Source organism: Pelodiscus sinensis, chromosome 20, assembly GCF_049634645.1.
Source record: "Pelodiscus sinensis isolate JC-2024 chromosome 20, ASM4963464v1, whole genome shotgun sequence".
Taxonomy (NCBI): domain Eukaryota; kingdom Metazoa; phylum Chordata; order Testudines; family Trionychidae; genus Pelodiscus; species Pelodiscus sinensis.
The window spans coordinates 15363152-15385708 of NC_134730.1; the positions used below are offsets into that span (position 1 = coordinate 15363152).

A 22557-nucleotide genomic window follows, 5' to 3' on the forward strand; every position below is an offset into this window, starting at 1 on the left:
TTGAAAAAAGGCATTCTTCCTCGTGAAGTGAGGAGTACCGTCGTCAAAAGAAGAGCCGCGTTCTTTTGATTTAATTTCAAAAGAATGCGCCTGTAGTCTAGACACAGGTGAAGTTTTTTAAAAAAAAAGGCTACTTTTTTCGAAAAAACCCTGCAGTCTAGACACAGCCTAGGAGTTATAGTGGACCACAAGCTAAATGTGAGTGAACAGTGTGATGCTGTTGCAAAAAAAAGAAAACATGATTCTAGAATGCATTAACAGGAGCGTTGAAAGCAAGACACAGGAAATCATTCTTCTGCTTTACTCTGCGCTGATTAGGCCTCAGTTGGAGTATTGTGTCCAGTTCTGGGCACCACATTTCAAGAAAGATGTGGAGAAATTGGAGAAGGTCCAGAAAAGAGCATGAAGAATGATTAAAGGTCTAGAGAACATGACCTATGAAAAAAGACTGAAAGAACTGGGCTTGTTTAGTTTGGAAGAGAGAAGATTGAGAGGGGACGTGATAGCGGATTTCAGGTATCTAAAAGGGTGTCACAAGGAGGAGGGTGAACAATTGTTCTTCCGGGCCTCTGAGGATAGAGCAAGAAGCAATGGGCTTAAACTGCAGCAAGGGAGGTTCAGGTTGGACATTAGGAAAAAGTTCCTAACTGTCAGGGTGGTTAAACACTGGAATAAATTGCCCAGGGAGGCTGTAGAATCTCCATCTCTAGAGATATTTAAGAATAGGTTAATGTCTATCAGGGATGGTCTACAAAGTACTGGGTCCTGCCATAAGGGCAAGGGACTGGACTGATAACCTCTCGAGGTCACTTCCAGTGCTCGTATTCTATGATTCTATGTTTTAATTCTCATTCTTCCCCCCTCCTTTGTTAATTTGGTTTATTTCAAATGTTAATTAGCATGGTTGTGTTATAAAAATAACACAGATAAAGAGGCTGAAACCTCAGGTAGCAAGTGATCAAGGTTATAGCCTACCATTGTCTCTCACATACACATAATCCCTAGCCATGTCACTCTGCTTCCTGTCGCTGGTGAGTGCATGGGGTGGTTCCACCTCTTCCCCCATCCCCCACCACTAATCCCACACCAGGCCCCCACTAATTCCCCCAATTGCCCGTAGCCCTGAGCTCCCCTGGGCAGCTGTTTGGGGAGGGGGCATGTGACTCTTTGTGCCCCCATTGTCCTTGGGCACACACATTTAAAACCTCTTTCCACTGCAAGTGCACTGTGACCATGGTAACAGAGTTTCTTTAATTCCTCTGCACAATGAACCTAAGGGTAAGTCTACACTATAGGGACAGGGAAATCTAAGCTACGCAATTTCTGTTGTTAGTAGCATAACTCAAATGAACAGATCTTCAATCTATTTACCACAGAGCCCACACCACCCTGTATCAACAGAAAAAACTCTTCTGTCAACTCCTGTAGTGGTCTCACTCTAGTTGATAGGAGAGCGATTGGTGGTCAATTTATTGTGTCTATACTAGACATGATAAATCAACACCCGCTGGATCGATTACTGCTCCCTCGATCCAACCCATAGTAAAGACATGTCCTAAATACCCACACAAAGTGCACCATAAGAATTCCTTGAACAGCACCATGTAAGGCACAAGTGGACCAGAGCAATAGCCACAGCACAGATCTTCCTTTCATCCACCTGCCCTGGCCTGTGGCCCACAGAAACTATTTTGGCTACTCAGTTGATGGAGCAGCAGAAACTCGTTTCCTGTCATTCCATTCAATATATCTGTAATCCACTCTGGTTAGGTGTTGAGCACAAGATTTGTTCCTTGACACTTATAAAGTATTGATCTCTATTTTTGTTATTAGCGAGGACATATTTCAGATGAACACATTTCTGAAATCAGCTTTGAGCAGTTAAATATCTGGCTTAGTTTAACTTTAGCCATGTTGCTAATGTAACTTTTTAATCTTATTTTCCTGTAAGCACTAAAAAGACAAGGTTTTAGGTTTAGAATTTACTCAGCAACAGGAAATTTGCACTCTGTGTCAACAGCAGATGAATAATTTGGTACGTTTTGACTTACAAACGCAGATATGTTAAATGTTACTATGAGTTAATAAAAAAAATACCTAATTAAAAAAAAACACAACATGCATGAGTTCAGATAAACCAGACCAGACAGAGACATTCTAATTTGTAAAACATGTAAGAGTAAGTATATAAAACAAAGTGGTTTCTGTACCGTTACCTGAAGTCTGGCCAGAATGCTGGCCTTCTTGGAGTTCGACGAATAACTTCGGGAGCATGAAACACTGCAGAAACGCTTTGTCTTAGAGTAAAAAGCATCTCTGACACCGACCATCCCACACATCTCACAGGTAGCTAATCAGAGGAGAAAAAAGGCTCAGCTGTAAAGAGTGGTAAAAATTTCAGATTAAATGAGAAGTCAAACTCAAATGTAAGGATACCATGATGAAAGCCTTATGGGTTGCACCCCATTTAGCTTCATTTTCACTATTTAGACACCAAGCCATTGATCCTGAAAACCCTTGCGTGTCCTTAACGTTACAAAATGACCAGTCCTAGTGACATCTGTGCAACTACTCAAATACCAACGTCTTTGTTGATTCAAGGCTGAAATGGTCCCCCTCCTCAGTTTTCAGGGGCACAAAGGAATGACTCATCCAAACTTGGTCTTCACACTGCATGATACCCAGTACTAAAGTTAAAGAGACTTCTTCAAAGTCTGTGAAAGCAGACTTCATTGGATGTTTACTACTCCCAATCCAAAATAAGACTTGTGTCATTTTTCTACTGTCCCTTGAATCACACACAAATCTCTCCCACGTATTGTGGCCAGTCAGCAATCTCATCCGGCTGGAACCATATGCTTTATGGGTTCCACTACAGTCAGTTCTAGGATACCCAGAGAAACAGAGATCACAAATGACTTGTACCATTGCGATGCCCCAAGTGGGTTTTAGCACAAAAGAATGCCACTGACGGGCAATATATCTGCCCTATTGTTTTTCCTTGATGATGAAAGCGATCTTCCCTTTTTCTCAAAATAACGTGGTCCCAAAGATACGGAGCTGAACAGCGGCATTCTGACAGAGTTGACTTAACAGTGGTAAATAATTTTTACTACCACAAAAAGAAAACCAATTGTGACAGGGTCAGGGCAGAGGACTAGATAAGAGAGAGAAAGGCAGCTCTAAAAGGCAGCAAGGGCCTTGGCTAATCAGGAACAAGGGAGACAGGGCTGCTGTAAATCAATCAGGGCCAGCTGACCTCACGTGAGGCTGCCACTGAGCCTTTTAAAAAGAAGCCTTCCCAGCAGGGAGGGGAGGAGAGTGGGAGAGGAAATTGGAGTGAGACCAGACCAGACCAGGGAGAATAAACAGAAAAAGTGAGAAAGGAAATGGCAGCATTGCCAGAGACTGAGAAGAAGGTGAGATGCTCCAAGAAGGGGGTCTGGATTCCCTTTCCCACGGCCGCCTGAGAATCCAGCCAGTTGCTGGAGCGGTCTGTTTATCCAGCCCAGGCTGACCATGGGGCACCTGCCTCTATGCTCTTTGTAGCTGAGGGACAAAAGTTCAAACCCTGGCAAGGGCAAGCAGGCCCAGTCTCACAGAACTGAGACTGCCAGCTACAGGATGGAGCAGAGATCTGGGAGCCACAAGCAGGATTACCCTGCCATACAATATAAAAAAGTGGGAAAAAAATGCAACTCTAAATTCACCTTCGAAAAATGTTGATGTTAAAAGACAGTTAATCCAAACATTGAGAAGACTGCGAACGAAATCTTATCTGAATACAAATTTACTTGATGTTAAAAAAAAAAAAAAAAAAAAAAAAAAAAAAACCCACACAAATATTTGCATCTTCCTTGCTAGGTGAATAGAAAAGTTTTTCTTGTTTCTCATTGTTAGAAGTAAAAGCCTTCAACTAGTTTGCTTTGTTCTCATAAAGCAGGAAGAAGTCAACATGCATCCTTACACTCATGCAAATGACATCTCAGCTTGAAATAAAACACAGAATATGGTGATAGGAGAACCATAAGATCTAGCTGGAAGCCTAAAAACTGAATTTTAGAAAATCTTTATACTCACCCATGCCAGATTTACCATCTGGATAAGTATAGACCTGTCCATTATTCTTGATAATAGGGAGACTTGATGGTAAGGGGGCAACTTCTTCTTCACTCTCATCAGAGCTTGAGCTGCTACTAGTGTCCTCACTACAACTATCATAACCGTCAAACATCCCGAATGAGTCACGTCTCTTCCTTTCTGGCCGTGAAGAATGCTCAGTCTAAAAGCAAAACATAAAAGACACAAGATAAATTAGAATACTCTTAATGTAAAGGTTTTGGAGATACAGTAAACTGCTGGCTGAATTAAAGGATTTTCTTTAGATACATAGAGATATCAGCCATGAACTAGGGATGTTAAATATCAGTTCATTGAATAGTTAATTAACCTCATGAATTTGTATCGGTTACTTGACTATTCTATAGTACCCGGGGGTGGGCCAGCAGCTAGTGAGCTTTGGCCCCACTCCTGAGGAACCCCCTGCCACTCCATGCTGCTGCTTCTGTATCAGAGGCAGCAGCACGGGATGGCAGCAGCCCCTGTCTGGGGAGGGGTCTGAGCTTCTAGACCTGATGTGAGTCAGAACTGAGCTGGGCTGCCTGCCTGCCTGGCTCCTAATATACTTTAAATGCAGAGCCGCAGCAGGGATAGGTCCCACACCTGGCGCAAGCTGAGACTGAGCCAGGCTGCTGGCCAGCTTGCTAAAAAAAAAAATCTACTGGCAGGAGGAGAGGAAAATTAATTTAATTTAATTTATTTGAATTTAATGTATTTATTAATTTATAAAATGCATGTAGTCTACAGTATTAACCTATAAGCTTTTTCTTATCGATGAATCGACTACACTATTACATCACTACCATGTACCTGCTAATAAAATTGTTCAGGACTGAGAACTTCTAAACTTTCTAAAGGCAGAATTAGTCAGTATTTATACAAGAAAAAAATCCTGTCTTGTAATAGAGCAATGTGACAAGTCAAATCTTGTCTTTTGTTGACATCTCTCCAGAGTTCAGTAATCCTGGTATCTAGAGTATTGACAGAGTTGGAACACATAAGCAAGAAAGTGCATCCTAAAAGGCTGCAGCCAAATTCACTAAAAACGTTAATATGCCTGTGGAATCCCATGTCTACACTCCTAAGTTATTTCAAAATAAATTATTTTGAAATAACTCCCAAAATAACTAATTTTGAAATACAGGCAGTCCCCAGGTTACATACAAGATAGGGACTGTAGGTTTGTTCTTAAGTTGAATTTGTATGTAAGTCGGAACTGGTACATATTGTAGGGGAAACTCTAGCCAAACATTTCTCCAGAGCTCAGTTTTAATCTCCCACACCTCACTTCCCTCAGTCCTTTATTCTCAAGCTGAGATGTCTGCTGAGAAAAGCCGCTCTGCGTCTCCCTGGTCTGCTGGGGGGAGGCGCTAGCTCTACGTCTCCCTGGTCTGCTGGGGGGGAAGCAGCTAGTGCGGGGTTGTCTCACCCCGTTTGTAAGTAGGGATCTGATGTAAGTCGGATCCATGTAACCCGGGGACTGCCTGCAGTGCATCCCTACTACAGGGAAGCCTCAAAATTAGTCCAAGGCAGGCTCCGTTAATATGGATGTACTACCTCGACTTAAGAGCCCCAGGAAGCACTGAAGAATAATTACTTTGAATGACTTTGGGGAGTAACTATTTTGAAATAACAGCAGCTGAGAATCCACACTAACCCTATTTTGAAATAGCAATTCCTCGTTGAATGAGGGGTTATTATTTTGCTATAGCAAGCCCGGGCTTGCTGTGTGAACACTCACCCTGTTATTTCAAAATCAGGGGAGTTGTTTTGAAATAACTCTGTAGTGTAGACATGCACAGACCTCAGAAAAGTTTGTTTGATCAGAAAGAAAGGATAGTTTGGTGGGTACAGCACTAGTTGAGAATTTGGGAAGCCTGTGTCCAAATCTCTGCTCCACAACAGACTTCCTGGACAAATCACTTATCCCCTCACAGGCTCAATTCCTTTTCTATACAATATGATACTTAAGATTGTAAGATGCTCAAATACTGCAGCAATAGGGGCCACGAAAATAGTTTCAATAGAAAGGTGACTAATTTGTCATCTGAAGAAGTGGTTTGTACCCACCAAAGCTCATGATACCATCTATATGTTTTGTTAGTCTTTAAGGTGCTGGTAGACTATTCGTTAATTTGTTACTATTACATACAAGAAGAAAATCCTGCCTAAAGGTAGTTCTTTCCTTTACCCCAGGTCATATACACATGTGAAGTTCACTGTTGGAATAGAAGAGGTTTCAGAAATTCACAGTGAAGACATTCAGAATATATAAAACAAATGTACTGATGTTCTATTTTGCTGAGCATCTAGAATATATATTTTACATGGCATCTTTCACTTCAAAGGATCCCCAAATGCTTCACAAAAAAACCCAATGAAATGTAGTCACTGCCAGAATGGAGTGCAAGAAATTACTGATTCAGCACACTGCGTAATAATCCAAATGTGGGATTTTGGCCAAAGACACTAAGGCTCTATTCATATCCATTCCCCTTAATGTTCACACATCAGAAGACAGTGGGCTCCATTCTTCTTTCATTTATCACCATTCTAAATTGACATACCTCTAATGAGTTGCATTAGTCCCAATCTATGATGGTGAGAGAAGATTTAGGCCCAGTGTCTGTTTAAAAACAACTAGCAGTCCTGTGGCACTTTTGAGACTGACAAATTTATTAGGCCACTAGGGGACTGTGCCCCCACTTGCTGTGCTCGCCAAGCCTCATCTTGCAGGGGGTAGGCAACCTGGGCTCTCCCCACCAGCCACCAGGAATGGCCAAGCTGCAGCCCTGCTAGCCAAGTCACTTCTCCCTCCCCCCAATCCACCACCAGCCTGGGCCACTTCTCCCTCCCCCACCAGCCCAGGTTCTTTCTCTTCCCCTCTCCAACCCCACCCCCTCTCCCAGCTGCAGCACATGCCAAGCCTGGCTCTAACCGTGGTGGCTAGGGAGGCGTAGGGATGCCTGCTTGCCCCGCGTGGGGTGCAGTAAGACGCAGGTAGTGCTGTGTGCATGCAGTGCTCTGGGGCACGGCAAAATGCTGAGGTGAGGAAGCAGTAGCAGCATGGGGGGCCACTGTCCCGACACCTCTACGATGCGGTCCTGTCTGCATTCTCACCACCCCAGCCCTACCTATCCGCCCGCCAGGAGCAGAAGAGAAGAAGCAGACAAGTCAGTGCAGTGGTTCCCCCTGGGCAGCTTGGGGGTGCTCTGGCAGCTGTGGTAAGTTCAGCCCCTGGGGAGGGCGTGAGTCTCTGTGGGGGCAGCCAGACTCCAGGCAATGGAGCATGGGCTCCAGCACCCCAAGAGCCTCCTGCTGGCACATAAGTCTGGCTGGGAGCCCCACCCACTCCTAGCACTTGTCCACAGGCTGCTGTCCTGAGCACCGTACTTCTGCCCCTCACCCCGGACCCTGGGCTGTCATGGCTGCGATTTGGGGTCTGCTGGCTAGGTTTCTTGGTGTTGAAAGCCCTGTGGGGTGGAGGAAGGGGAGTAGGGGCTTGGTTTAAAATAGCAATTCCAAGTGGCGAGAGGAAGCAATGAGGTCGGGTTCGAGCTGAGAGAGGGAAGAAAGGGAGGAGGCAGGCAGTATGTACAGTGGAAATTGAAGCACAAGAAGTTTACTCCAGTTGTCTGAAACTGGACTCGAAGGCTGCAGCCAAATCAGGAAAAGAATATAGTCCTCACCCAACTGACTGCTCTTCACTCCCTGGATATAAATTAATAGGAGTTGGTAAGGAGACAGATCAGCAAAATAGGATGAAGAGAGAAATTCAATTGTAAGCGTGGGCTGTGGGAGGGAGCAATGAACAACAGCTGAAAGAAACTCAAAGCTAGGTTTTGACCCTGATAGGACGTTAAAATGTGATTCATTTACTAATTGAGTAGTCGATGTTTTATCATCAACTACTAGATTAGTCGATAATGGTAGGCAGTTCAAGCGCATTCTGGCTCACGCTGGTTCACAGCATAACCTCTCCAGTTGCTACTCTGCATTTTACAGCACAGGGAAGATCAGCCCCTGCTCGGAGGGTCTCTTATGACTCAGCATACAACCCTCTTCCCTCCCAGCTGCCAGTGTATTTTACAGCACAGGGAAAGCTCTTATTAAAAGACCCATGAAGCAGGGACTGACCCAGCCTCTCTGTGTGATAGCTTCCCTGTGCTGTAAAATGCAGAGCAGCAGTTGGGAGGATGCAATTAATCAATAGTGCTAACCAATAAGCTCCTGCTTATCGGTTAGTCGACTAGTCGCTAACATCTCTAACCCATGATACTTTTGATGAAAGATGGTGTGTTCAGTAAGGGTATGGATACACTACGGGAGAAGGTCAAATTAAGATACGAAACTTCAGCTATATTAATTGCTTAGCTGAAGTCGAAGCATCTTAACTCAACTTTTGGTGGTGTCCACACTGCAAGAAGTCGAAGTGAGAACACTCTCCCTTTGACTTCCCTTACTCCTTGTGGAAGCAGGACTACTGGTATCAACCGGAGCATCCCTCTCGGTTTGAATTAGCTGTCTTCATTACACCTACTAGTTCAAAACCTGGAAGATTGACAGTGGAAGCTTCGATCTTCTCTGTAGTGTAGATGTACCCTAAGAGACTGGAAGTGATATTAAAAAGAGTGGAGTTCACTTATCCTTTATATACTTGACCTGCTCCATTTACTGCCAATTTAAAGACTTCTCCACAATAATCCCCCAAATCTTTTTCCTGGTCAGCATGCTAGGCGACTGTTCCATTGAGAACACACTTATTTTACATTTGATACCTGCTGGCCCAATCATCCAATCTGGTACGACCATTCCTACTCAGAATGTCTTAGGATACTTGCTTTCAATCCTTACATCTTTCTACCACTCTCCTTTTTTAATTTTTAATGAAGATCCTCTACTCTTTCCTGGCAATATATCTGTCTTGGTATGGAGAGTACTCTTCTAATATTCAGAGTAGAATATAGTTTCTAATCTTATCCAGTCCTAGCCTGCCCCCAAACCAAAATAAAGCCACCAATAAATGTGTTTTTACTCCATTATGTATCTCACTAACAGTTCTCAAAGTTCAAAAAATTAAATGCATTGTCAACTACAGGGAAATTCCTTAGCTAGTCATTCTAAATAAATAAATAATTAAATAAATAAAAAGACAACCAGGTGAACCAAAGGAATTCCCTTAGAGTCAGAAATTGGCTGAGGAGTGGAGCATTCTTGACCTAGACTCAAATTCAACCCAAACGGCAATCAATGGAACAATTTGCATTGATTTCAAAAGACCAAGATCAGACCAGGTCCTCACTGTCAGGAAAAGCCTCACCTGCAGGCCATTCTTTATTGCCATTACAAGCCAAAGAAATGCAAGATCAGTTATTACCTCCTGTGTGCTAAAATTAAGTTAACAATTGAATAACATGTTGCCATGGATACAGTGTTCTAGTAACAATCCTGGTCAGTTACAAATCCGCACATTAACCAACAGGAAAGCAAGTTTTCATCCTCAACATTCCATTAAATGTATAACTTCTTACAGTTAATGTTTAACACTGTATTGATCATAGCATCCAACCTTAGTCTGCCCTCTTTATCAAATCATTCATAAATGAAAGGCAACACTAAAGGGAAATGTTTTAAATTGTTTCAAGAACATATAGGGCAACTGATCTAGCCATCCTCAAAATGACCATACATATAAAAATGTGCAACTCCTGAAATGCCAAACATTAAGGGGTTACCAATACATACTTGCTAAAGGTGGCATAATATTCCTCCTCCATAAATCTTGTGCTTGGTCAAACTGTCCCATTATATAAACACACTGAAATGTGGAAGTTTTGGTTTGGTGGGAAAAGGGCTGTGAACTCTTAAAAAGACAAAAAAAACTCTGGCTTCTACAAAAATATTTGTATTCAGATTTTTGCCAGAAGGTGAATGGCATCTGTGTTTAGAGGAAAAATTGCTTCTAACACTTTTTGGTGTTGATTAATATTTGCATTCTCTATGTATGTTCATGGAATTAGATTAAATCTCAGGAAAACCTTCCTAACTGTAAGAAAAGCAGGACAACAGTACAGTTTACCAAGAGAGGCAGAAGTTTCTTCGCTGGAGATTTTTAAAAGGAGGCTGAGTAGCCATCTGTCTTGGATGATTTAGACTCAACAAATCCTGTATCTTGGCAAGGGTTAGAGGATTGTGGTCCCTTCTAGCCCTATTCTATGATTTGTGCTAGGCACATTTTATCAAATGACAAAAGTATAAGTTTTTCCAAAAAGAAAAAATATACACACTTTCAAAATCATAACTAAAAGAATTTTACAGATTAAAATATTTATATCATTAATATCCTCTAAATCTACTACATATTTGAGAGAGTTTGTGTGTCACTCTGTCTGTTCAAGAACTTCTCTTTAACTGTAAGAGCTAGGACCACCAAGCTCCTCTTATCATAACTTAAAGCAAGGTAAGGATTTAGTTGTGCCAGGAACATGGAATGTTCCTGGAATGGGATTACTTCTTGTAAAACCATACAAAAGAGTAACAAAACCAGGAAGGTGAAAGGGGCTGTCAGGAGGCATACCTCCTTGTCTGGGACTGCTTCAGCCCAGAGCCTCCCACCCTACCCATGCGCCCCTTAGGAAGGGGGAGGAGCTGAAGCCTCCTCTAGATTCATACAGGGACATTGCTGGCTGTCCCCCTTTGTCAAGGAGTGAAGGGAAAGTGCAGAGTTTGCTGCATTCCTCACTCTGGCTGGAGAGCTCAGGGAGGAGACAAACTACATACTTTGCTCTCGCTCCCTGTCAGTGACAGGAAAGAGAAGAGCAAGCAGCCCTGGTACAAATCTCCAGGGGAGAGGCTTCCTTCTCCCCCGGCCATTCCCCCTACACACAAAGTCCCCTGCCCAGAGCCCCTTCTGACCCTGACTCCTAAAGCACGTACATTTTCCCTTTATTAAAAAAATATTAAGTTAAGGACCCTAGCAACACCAGGTAAATGTTCTAGTATTTCATAAGCCCATTCTCACTTGGCCGAACAACTGCAATATGTGCCAATTTCCAGACTCAACATAGGTATCCATACACCAAGACCCAGTTTTTCAGAGAAACATTTTCAGGATACCATTGGAGTAGGGAGGTGCATTTAAGTAGTATAGCATGGGAGAGATATTTATAATGTAAAGCAAGCATCTCATCTATGCAGAAGTGCTGAGCTACATAACAGATGTAGCCTATAAATAATGAGAAATGTGGCAACAAAGGAGTTGTGTCATGACATGGGAATGTATAACTTACTCAGGTCAATATTTCTAGATTCTGGGGTCTGAAATCTGAAAAGACAAGAGGCTATAGATAATAAAATATCCTGATTTCAATGGTTCAAACAAGAGAGATTAATTTGCCCTGGAATAAGATTAAGTAAATAGAGATTTATTTATATTGGCTCCTTGTTTATTTTTTGGTAGAAGGAACTTACCCACATCTTTTTGTTGGGGGAGAAGCAACAATACAAAAGAACACTTCAAGCGACCAAACACAGGATGAAGAGTTGACAGCCCTTCCCTTTCCTAGTCTCTCCCTTTCTTTTTAGGTTTCGATCCTTTTACTTTGAATCATGGCAAGATGCCTGCAGCTAGATAAGGAAGTGACCTTGCATCATGATTTCACTTCTGTGACTTCGATTCCCTCATGACATTCATGATGACCATTAGTCTATTTCATGCTGTCTATGGGGAAGCTGCTAAAATGCAGGAGCATAAACCTAATCAATTCTGTTGTTTTTCTCTACTCTGGATACAGCTTTAGGAATTCCCTCCCAAATCTTCAACATGTCTGTGTCCAAGAATACCTTCCTTTCCTTAAGGAGTCAATGTGTATGTGGGTATGAGTCCCAGCAATCTAAAAAGCTCTCACAATTTGTAGGCTTTTGAAGAGCTATACATAGACATTTAATGCTGTGTAGTCTTAATATTTACTTATTGGACAAGATAATAAGTACAGAAATAAGAGAAAGCATATTTACACACACAAGAAATTTAGGGAGACAGAATGCTATTTACTGAAACTAGAATTTTGCCAAAATCACGTCTAACACCTCTACTCCCACCACATGTGCCACAGAAACCTCTTTTTAATATCTTGTTGAAAGAGAGAATCTTCTTCAGCACAAGGGAAGAGTACTAGTCCTAGAACCATTTATAGCACTTCCCATCAGACTTGGGTTTGCTTGGATGTGCTATCTTACTTAGATTACAAGATTTGACATCACAAACCTATGTGGAATAACTATAAGCAGAAGGGGACTAAGTATAATTTTCAGATTTGCAATGAAGTACCTCAGTAATAATAAATAAGGACAGGCAGAAAGCACTGAGGGCTACACAACTTGCTCTTTGAAAAAGTCTGCCTGAAACTAATAGCAATGTTAGTTTTCTTTGTGATACAATTCTGTTAAGTAATTGACCACTAGTACACATAGATGTACATAGTGTGAAATGCACATGCAAAAAGGAAGGAAAAACCCTAGCTCTTTTCAGTGCTGAATTTAGCAAGAAACAGGCTGTAGAAAGTTTGTATCAATGTCAAAATGAGAATGAGGATATAGGCCAGCTAGCTTCAGGTACTAATAGCATAAAGGAGGGGAGCTCTGCCTATTGAGATCCTTCTGAAAAGCATGCTGGGAGTGCAATCGGTCTAGGGCAGTGGTTCTCAAACTGCGGTGGGACTCGGCTCAAGCTCAGCCCCCCTCTCCTTCTCCCTGTAGCAGGGATCCTGCACTGGCACTCCAGCCTCCCTCCGCAATGAGGTTGGAGCACCAGTGCCAGCTTCCCGCTGCAGGGGGGAAGGGAAAGAAAGTCCCGAGTCTCCCCACCAGATCTGGCTCGCGGGGAAGAAGAGCTAGAAGCAGCTCCGCACTGCTGCTTTCCCTCCCCAAGCTGGCAGAAAACAGCAGGGCATTGACACATTGCCTGGAGGCTTTCCACGCTACTCCCATTGGCTGGATTCCAGCCAGTGGGAGCAGTGGGAGGCCATACCTGGAACTCGGTGCCTGGGAGCAGAGGGGAGCACAAAGACAGTTACGTGCTCCCCCACCCCATCATGTGCCCAGACTCAAGCACTCCAAGCCCACTCCTGCAACCTCTCCTTGGCCAGACACCCTACCGGTAGCAAGACAAAGACAACATTGAAACCTTTTGTGTTGGACAAATAAATATTTAAATATTTTATTTAAAATAAAATCTGGTAAACTAACATGAGAAAATTAAATCGCTTAATCTGTTTAATAATTTCAATTAATATTTCCTTTTTTACTCGTTAAATTAAACTGTTTTCCATAGCCGGAGCACTAGAAAAATGGCTTGGTGTAATTATGTAGTTAACAGCGGGTTTCCATTAGCAACTGGTGATCTGTGGGAAGGTTTGTATTGAGCAGGTTGGGCCACAAGCCAAAATTTTTGAGACCCACTGGTCTAGGATCATGTACAGATTTTTTTTTTTTTTAACCTCAGTCAGTGGGAAGAGTTGTAGCACTGCAGAAAGCTGTCTTATAAAGTAGTATTGGGGGAAAGAGCACCAGAGATGAGTATGATAGCACAAGGAAGTCACAGTTGCTGGACTGAAGGTACTGGATCTACAACTCAGGGCACATAGACTGTGGCTTGCTTCCTTAAACAGATTATGGATTCCTCAGCAGGAAAAAGGATTTTGGCACAGAAAATATATGGGAAAATTAGACTGAATGCAGCTGCCAGTGAAATAAATAGCTATGTGATTCCTGAAGGAACTGTTTCATCTGTGCCTTCTACCACACAACCATTCTGACCCACCAGTGAATGCCTGGTGACATATGGTATATCTGTATGAAACATCTGAAAACACTTACTCATTCCAATAATCAGGTGCCATCACATCTCTTCCCCTCCCTAATGCTGGGCATGCAAATGTGTCTAAATTAGTATGTGCCAATCAGATAAACAGAAATTATAGTCACTGCCACATATAATTATCTGATCCACATGTAGTTACTGTATGTGAAACTCAGCATTTGACTGCATGAGTTCTTGTACATAGTAGTGTGCCTCTTTAACTGGAACCATCTACAACACTACTGATAAAGGTACCCTACATAAGCTAGAACACAATACAACACAAAACAAAATAAACAAATTGCACAACATCCAATACATAAATAGGTCATCAAAAAACTTCCTAGATTGGATCATTTTGGAGACTGAACTCCAGCACAGGCAAACCATCCTGGGCAGCAAATTCCAAAAAGTGTAAATCCTCAGCTGAGTATGTCCTACTATTATGCCCGGGTAGCTTGGCACCAAGAACATAATGGCTGAGCTTAACTGGAAGGATGACTGGACAAGCTGAAAGTGCAGGTGTGGGAGAGAGTCTCGGTTCAAGACCATCCAGATCATTCAAGGACTGCTTACCAAAGAAAGCAAGGAACCTTTGCAGAACTTTGAATACAGTTTATGAGCTAACAAAGGCCTGTTCAACATAAAGGTTGGCAGCTGCATCATTCTTCAGTTTCAGTGTGCAGGTTATATTCATAGCTAACCCTAAGTACATCACACAGAGGAGAGGCAAATGTGGCATGAATCAATATTCTTGCATTAAAGACCACCACTGCTACCCAGTATCCAGGAGCCATGAATATTCAAGCAAATATTCTCAATTATGAAGCACTATATTTATGCAGCATTTCTCTTCAAGTTAAAAGAATACTGCATTCCTTCTAGTTAAGAAACTGCTGACATTATCAGAGGGGTAGCCGTGTTCGTCTGAATCTGCAAGAACAATGAGAAGTCTTGTGGCACCTTATAGACTAACAGATTTATTGGAGCATAAGCTTTCATGAGCAAAGACCACTTCGTCAGATGCATGTAGTGGAAATTCCAGAGGCAGGTATAAATATACAGGCATAAGAAAAGAGTTCCAATCAAGAGTAAAGCTAGAGATAACGAGGTCAATTCAGTCAGGACACTACAGTGCAAATAAGTGATGGTCATCTAAACACCACCCTATATCGAAAACCTACTGACCACTATGCCTACCTTCATGCCTCCAGCTTTCCATCCCGGACACACCACATAATCCATTGCTTACAGCCAAGCACTAAGGTACAACCCCATTTGCTCTAACACTTCAGACAGAGACAAACATCTACACGATCTACACCGAGCATTCTTGAAACTACAATACCCACCCAAGGAAGCGAAGAAACAGATCAACAGAGCCAGACATATACCCAGAAGCCTCCTGCTACAAGACAGGCCCAACAAAGAAAATAAACAGAACACCACTGGCCATCACCTACAGTCCCCAGCTAAAACCTCTCTTATGCATGATCAGCGATCTACAACCCATCCTGGACAATGATCCTCTACTTTCACAAACCTTGGAAAGTAGGCCAGTCCTCGTCCACAGACAACCCACCAACCTGAAGCAAATTCTCACCAGCAACTATACGTCATGCTACACTAACTCCCACTCTGGAACCTATCCCTACAATAAACCTTGGTGCCAACTCTGTCCACATATCTATACCAGCAACACCATCACAGGACCTAACCACAATAGCCATACCATTACTGGCTCATTCACCTGCACATCTACCAATGTAATATATGCAATCATGTGCCAGTAATGGCCCTCTGCCATATACATCGGCCAAATTGGACAGTCCCTACATAAAAGAATAAATGGACACAAATCAGATATTAGGAATGGCAATACACAAAAACCTGTAGAACACTTCAATCACCCTGCACACACAATAGCAGATTTAAAAATAGCCATCCTGCAATAAAAAAAAAACATCAAGAACAGATTTCAAAGAGAAATTGCAGAGCTACAATTCATCTGCAAATATGATACTATCATTTTAGGATTAAACAAAGACTGTGAATGGCTAGCCAACTACAAAAGCAGTTTTTCCTCTCTTGGTTGTCACACCTCCACATCAGCTGCTAGAAGTGGGCCTCATCCTCCCTGACTGAATTGACCTCGTTATCTCTAGTCTTACTCTTGATTGGAACTCTTTTCTTATGCTTGTATATTTATACCTGCCTCGGGAATTTCCACTACATGCATTTGATGAAGTGGGTCTTTGCCCACAAAAGCTTATGCTCCAAGAAATCTGTTAGTCTATAAGGTGCCACAGGACTTATCGTTGTTCTTGTTGACATTATGTGCAGTTATCTCAGTCCTACCACCCGGCTTGATCAACTTTAAATGAGCAGTTCTCAAATTTCATTACTCTATGGCCCCCTTCTGATAACAAAAATTACTACATGACCTCAAGAGGCAGGACCAAAGCCTGAGCAAACTCCGCCAGTTCACGCAGCGTAGGGTGAATAACCTGTAACCTGAATCCTGTCACCCAGGGCTGAAGCCATTAATACTGAGTTGCAACCCACTCCGCGATCTCACAATATGAGAACTGCTGCTCTAAACAAGTGAGAGATACACGTACCATTGTGGTTACACAGAGGGCTTTCAGGGGGTAATGTCAAATCATCTAGATATTTGCCTAGTTTTAACAATAGGTCACAAGAAAAGCACTAGCAAAGTCAGTATTCTACTATATATTTGAGAGAGTTTGTGTGTCTGTTTATTCAAGAACTTCTCCTATATGGAAAGAGCTAGGGCCACCAAACTCGGTATGAAGCTTCCTCCTATCATAACTTAAAGGAAGGTAAGGATTTGGTTGTGCCAGGAAAATGGGATGTGCCTGGAATGGGATTGCTTCTCATAAAACCATAGAGGAAACAACATCACCAGAAAGCTGAAAGGGGCTGGCTGAGGGCATCCCTTCCCCAGCCTGGACTGTCCTAGCCCCAAATCTCCCAGGCACCTTAGGCTGCAGCCCCTTCCCTCTCCTCCCCCCCAATTTGTACAGGAACATTGCTAGATTTCCCTTCATCAGGGAGCAAAGAGAAAGTGCAAAATGTGCTGCATTCCTCACTCTAGCTAGGGAGTGCAGGGGCAGACAAACCTGGTCCTGCCTCAGCCAGAGGACACAGGTACTCCAAGAGTTGGAGAGGTGCTTCTCACCTGGCCTCAAGCTGCTGCAGCAAGAGGGGGCTTGGGTTGTCCTCTCTCCCTGGGACAGCCTGCATACCGCACCCCTCATCCTCATCCCCAGTCCCATCGCAAAGCAATGATTCAAATGAAACATGTACATTTTCATTTTATTTTCCAAAAGACAAAAATTAATTGAATTAAGAACCCGAGCAACGCTGGGTAAATCTTCAAGTAAACCAAAATTTCAAACAAATAATCACTTGTTTATATTGCTCTAAACACTGAAAGGCAAGTACAGCATTTATAGTCCAATTGATTTATTTCATAATTATACGATAAAATGAGAAAATAAATTATTTTTCAGTCATAATGTGCTGTGTCACTTTTGTATTATGTCTAATTTTGTATACAGGCAGTCCCCGGGTTACGTACAAGATAGGGACTGTAGGTTTGTTCTTAAGTTGAATCTGTATGTAAGTCGGAACTGGCATCCAGATTCAGCCGCTGCTGAAACTGATCAGTTTCAACAGCGGCTGAATCTGGACGCCAGTTCTGACTTACATACAGATTCAACTTAAGAACCCCAGGCATCCCCAAGTCAGCTGCTGCTGAAACTGATCAGCGGCTGATTCCAGGAAGCCCAGGGCAGGGGCTTCCTGTAGTCAGCCACTGGTCAGTTTCAGCAGCGGCTGACTTGGGGACGCCTGGGGCAGAGCAGCTGGGGTGCTGCTGGGTTGGTCCAGTAGCACCGCCGCTCCTCGGCGCTACTGGACCAACCCAGCAGCACCCAAGCTGCTCTGTCCCAGGCGTCCTGATTCAGCCGCTGCTGAATCTGACCAGCAGTGGCTGAATCAGGACGCCTGGGGCAGAACAGCTGGGGTGCTGCCCGGTTGGTCCAGTAGCGCCCACAGCGGCGCTACGGGACCAACTGGCAGCGCCCCAGCTGCCATACCACAGGTGTCCGGAGCAAAGCCATGGAGCACGGGGGCAGCGGGACAGCCCAGACGCGCCGTGGCTGTCCTGCTGCCCTCGGGCTCCGTGGCTTTGCTCTGCTTTGTTCCCCGTCCCCCTGGTCTGCAGACCAGAGGGACGGGGAGCAAAGCCGCAGAACACGCGGGCAGCGGACAGCCCAGACGCGTCTGGGCTGTCCGCTGCCCGCGTGCTCCGCGGCTTTGCTCTGCTTTGCCCCCCCCCCCCCCCCGTCTGCAGACCAGGAGGATGGGGGGGGGCAAAGCAGAGCCAAGCCGCGGAGGACGCGGCCAGCTGACAGCTGTCAGCTGATCGTGCGCTCCGCCGCTTGGCTCTGCTTTGCCCCCCCCCCCTCTGCAGACCAGGGGGAGGGGGGGGGGCAAAGCAGAGCCAAGCCGCGGAGCGCGCGATCAGCTGACAGCCCGGACGCGTCTGGGCTGTCAGCTGGCCGGGCGCTCCGCGGCTTGGCTCTGCTTGGCTCTGCTTTGACCCCCCCCCGTCCCCCTGGTCTGCAGACCAGGGGAGGGGGGGGGGGAGGCAAGGCAGAGCCAAGCCGCGGAGCGCCCGGCCAGCTCACAGCCCAGACGCGTCCGGGCTGTCAGCTGATCGCACGCTCCGCGGCTTGGCTCTGCTTTGCCCCCTCCCCCTGTCCTCCTGGTCTGCAGACCAGGGGGACGGGGGGGGGGGGGGGGGGGCAAAGCAGAGCCAAGCCTCGGAGCGCGTGGGCAGCGGACAGCCCTGTCCGCTGCCCACGTGTTCCGCCGCTTTGCTTCCTCTCCCTGGTCTGCTGGAGACCAGGGAGAGGAACGCCCCGTTCGTAACTGCGTAACTCGGGGACTGCCTGTACAAGCAGTTTTTAAGTGAGGTGAAACATGGGGGTACACAAGACCAATCAGACTCCTGAAACGGGAACAATAGTCAGGAAAGGTTAGGGGCACTGTTCAAAAATACACACACAAAAACTGAACGGGTTATACTGCAACTGTTTTAAAATCAAAACAACTTTCCTTCTAGCAACTTATTAAAAATGTAAAGCTTTAGCATAATTGTGTCCGCTGTTGCACTGTGAGGAACAATTGCACTGTTGCACAGTAGGAAATGCAAACAATTTAGCAACAATCCAAATGTAATTTCTGATTCACTGGAATTCCAAAACTGACCGGCAAGTTTTGGACAGTGGTTTTACTTAAGTAACACGTCAAATGAGTAGCTGAAAAGCTATAGAAATACACTTTTGTCTTCAGTATCTGCATTTGACATTTTATAGTCAGTTTTCCCTGTCTGTTTGTGGCCTCCATTTCACAGACCTTTTGCACAGCAACTGTTAACAATTCAGCAACTGTTGAGCACTGTCAACAGGCTTAACTGTCAGTTGACTGTGCTCAGCACCTTGCAGAATCAGGCTGAATTTTAGGGACTAAGGGGGAAAAAATCAAAGTGCAAGGAATGCGAACCCTTAAACATTTTAACCAATGGTCCTCCAACTAGTCATTTATTTTTATAAACCAGAAACTAAGGAAATATTGCTTCCCCACTCCAATCCTGTTTCACAGTATAAAGTTATTCATATACCTAAGAGTTTTCAGGACCCAAGTCTAAATTGCTGGTTCCTTTGTATGTTAACTTCCAGTTGGGAAACTTGTCTTTCCTATGGTTTCCAGTTGTCCCTGTGACAACTTGTTCAAAAAAAGCTAGTTAAAATAGAATTACAAAGCTGCTGTTTTATAGACTGAGTGCCCTTTTCCCTACTACTTGTATGGTAAATTTAGTACAGATTAATTTTTCTTTCAGATTGGTTACCTAATATTATTAAAAATGAAGTATAATTGTGTTATTTACCTTGTATAAAAAAAACAAACTTTGAGACCCCAACACTAAAAATATCAAATCACTAAGTCCTGGTCTACACTAAGGAGTAATTTCAAAATAACCCCCATTATTTCGAAATAAGCGGAGCATCCATATTACCAAGCCTGTTATTTCGAAATCTTTACTCCTGCTTTCCTCAGGGAATAATGCTTATTTTGAAACAGTTATTTGGAAACAGTATTTGTGCGGACACCTCAGTGCTGCGATTTCAAAATAGCTACTCCCCATAGTAATTTGAAGTAGTTACTCCCCAGGGTATCCTGGGACTCTAAGTCAAAGGAGCACATCCACAATAATGGAGCCTGCGTTGTACTAATTTTGAGGCTTCCCCATAGTGTGGGCATACTATTTTGATTTTGCTCTTTCAGGTGTTATTGTGCTGAATTTAGTTATTTCGAAATAATTTCCTAGAGTAGATTTGCCCTAAACTGACTCTCAAGCTTTAAATGACAACTTCTCTTTAAAAGGAATGCAACTTTTAAAGAGGCACTACCAATTTATAAATATCCCCACATGTACATTTTGCAAGACTAAAGTTTTATGAAGACTACCATCACCAACTAAAATGGCTAATCAATTTAAAAAAGTCTACTATAAATAGCATCTCTTTAAAACCAAGAAGTTCCATACAGTACTTGGAAATCCATCTACAAACCTGAAAGTGAAACTATCTTCAAAGTTCCATTGCTCAAGCTGCGAGAAATGCCAAAAGCAAACCAAACCATGGAGTTACACACTGGATTTATAAAAATCCAAAATTGTAAATAGTAAAAGTAAAGAGATTGCAACATTTGAAAACGCCGTGTTTCATTAAACCCTCAGAGCAAACGCCTTAATTGCAAAAAGATAATACTACAATAAAAAAAGTATTCCCTCTCTTGTCTCCCCCACCAGTCAATGGGAATCACAGCAGGTCTGAATTGTTCAGTTAAAAACAAAAACCCATTGCCATTGCTATTGTTTCTGGTTGTCAGGAGAGCCTGCAGAGACAAAAAGGCAGCCTGCAGAGAGATGAAATCTAACACAATCTTCTTAGGGGAAAAGGGAGCACAACAAAAGGTAACCCGTCTGATGAGGGTACTGTCCTCTCCCACATCACCCGTTTCTTTCCCGGTGATGACAGATATTGCAATGTATTTCAGCGAGACATTTAAAGTCTCTCTCGTAACACTGCGGAACACTCCCCTGCTCTGTGCTCATTCACTGTCCCAGCATGAGTACCTCCAGGTAATTATACTAATTGCATATCAACTGGATGCTACTCTGCATTTACTGCAACCTACTCTGCTCGCAGAAGAGTCTGCTATGCAGATTGAAGTTGCACGAATCAAACTCCTAGCGAGAGCTCTCCCAGGAACTCAGAGAAGCCTGCAAATCACCGCAGAAGGAATCGCAACAAAAGAGAGCAGCGAAGCAGCCCCGGGATCAGAGCTGCAGCCCTCCCTCCCCGCAGGCACACACGAGGAGGGGCGGAGAATCCGGAGAGGAAGACAGCAAACTAGCCGAAAGCCCCGGAGCTCGTAACTGCTGCTGTGCCCCCAGCCCCCAGCGCTTTCTCCGGGCACCCTCGCGCCGCGGCTCCGGCTCCCTCACCTCCCGCGTGCCCACGGACGGAAGAGGATGGGGGATAGAAATGCTGCAGCCGCGCTTCCCCTCTACTTTGCCCCCTCCCCGCCTCCAGCAGAGACAGAGACTCATGAAACAACAGAAGCTGGAGGGTGCTCCTGGCTGCTCCCCTCCCACACAAACGCTGCGGCCAGCACAGCTGCTCGGCTCCCTCCCCCAAACACAAGCTCAGTTCCCCCCCTCCCAGGTCCCACTCTGCAGGCTGCCCCCCATGCCCGCACTGCCCCTGCATTCCCTCCCCACGGAGTGACCCCCCCGGGGGCTCCCCCTCACAAGCACAGCCCCCCACGCTGCGTTACCTCCCCCAACACAATCCACTCCCCCCCCAGGTAAGCCAGGCGAACCCACCGCAGAGGCGGCCGCTGCCTCGTCTCCCCCCGGGGCTGCGCTACTCACCAGGTCCTTTGTGTTTTCCATCAGGCCCTCATGGGCAGGGGATGCCTGCTGCTCTCCCCCCCCTTCCCTCGGCTCAGCCCCCTCCCTCGCTCCCCCCTCCCCTCCGAGGGGCCGGGCCCGGCTGGGGCAGGAGGTGGCCTGGAAAGTTCAGCCTCTCACTTAGGCAGAGAAAGAAATTCAACTCCCTGCCCAGAATATCAACAACATTAGCATAACCGCAGGGCGCAGGCGCAGCGCCCATCCCGCCGCGCGCTCTCATTGGGCCCCCAGGTCTTCGGATCCTCCTGGCTCGCCGTATTCCGTAGGGTGAAACTATTTTGTAAAAGGGGGGGCTGGTGGGAGAGTGCTCGAAGCGGCGTGTCAAAAACAGACTGGTAGTTGGCGTGTTCGCTGCTTCTGAGCCCCGTGTTACCGTTTGTGAGCCGCGCTCCTGGAAGATTAGGCCCTATAAGTGGGACTGGTCCCTTCCGCGTGAGCAATGGAATGGTCCGGCCTGGGAACCTATCACGTGGGAAGCGGGGGGAGGAGGGAAATGGATCACGTGAGA

General features: G+C 44.7%; 1 protein-coding gene across 8 annotated transcripts in view; it reads right to left on the reverse strand.

Annotated features, from left to right (window-relative positions):
- MBTD1 (mbt domain containing 1) overlaps positions 1–22519 on the reverse strand; it is a 65678-nt gene extending 43159 nt beyond the window's left edge. For 2 of the 8 annotated variants that reach the window (XM_075903802.1, XM_075903801.1), the window contains exons 1-3: positions 21582–21687; positions 4081–4282; positions 2211–2350 (exon numbers count right to left, since the gene is read on the reverse strand). In XM_075903802.1, coding sequence (XP_075759917.1) covers positions 2211–2350; positions 4081–4282; positions 21582–21686 — 447 coding nt within the window. In that variant the 5' untranslated portion in view covers position 21687. Of the gene's footprint in view, positions 1–2210; positions 2351–4080; positions 4283–20643; positions 21149–21271; positions 21295–21581; positions 21688–22010; positions 22241–22422 lie in introns of those variants that run through there. The other 6 variants (XM_075903804.1, XM_075903803.1, XM_006125129.4 and 3 more) reach the window with 5 other exon arrangements.
- Between the last annotated feature and the right edge of the window lie 38 nt (positions 22520–22557).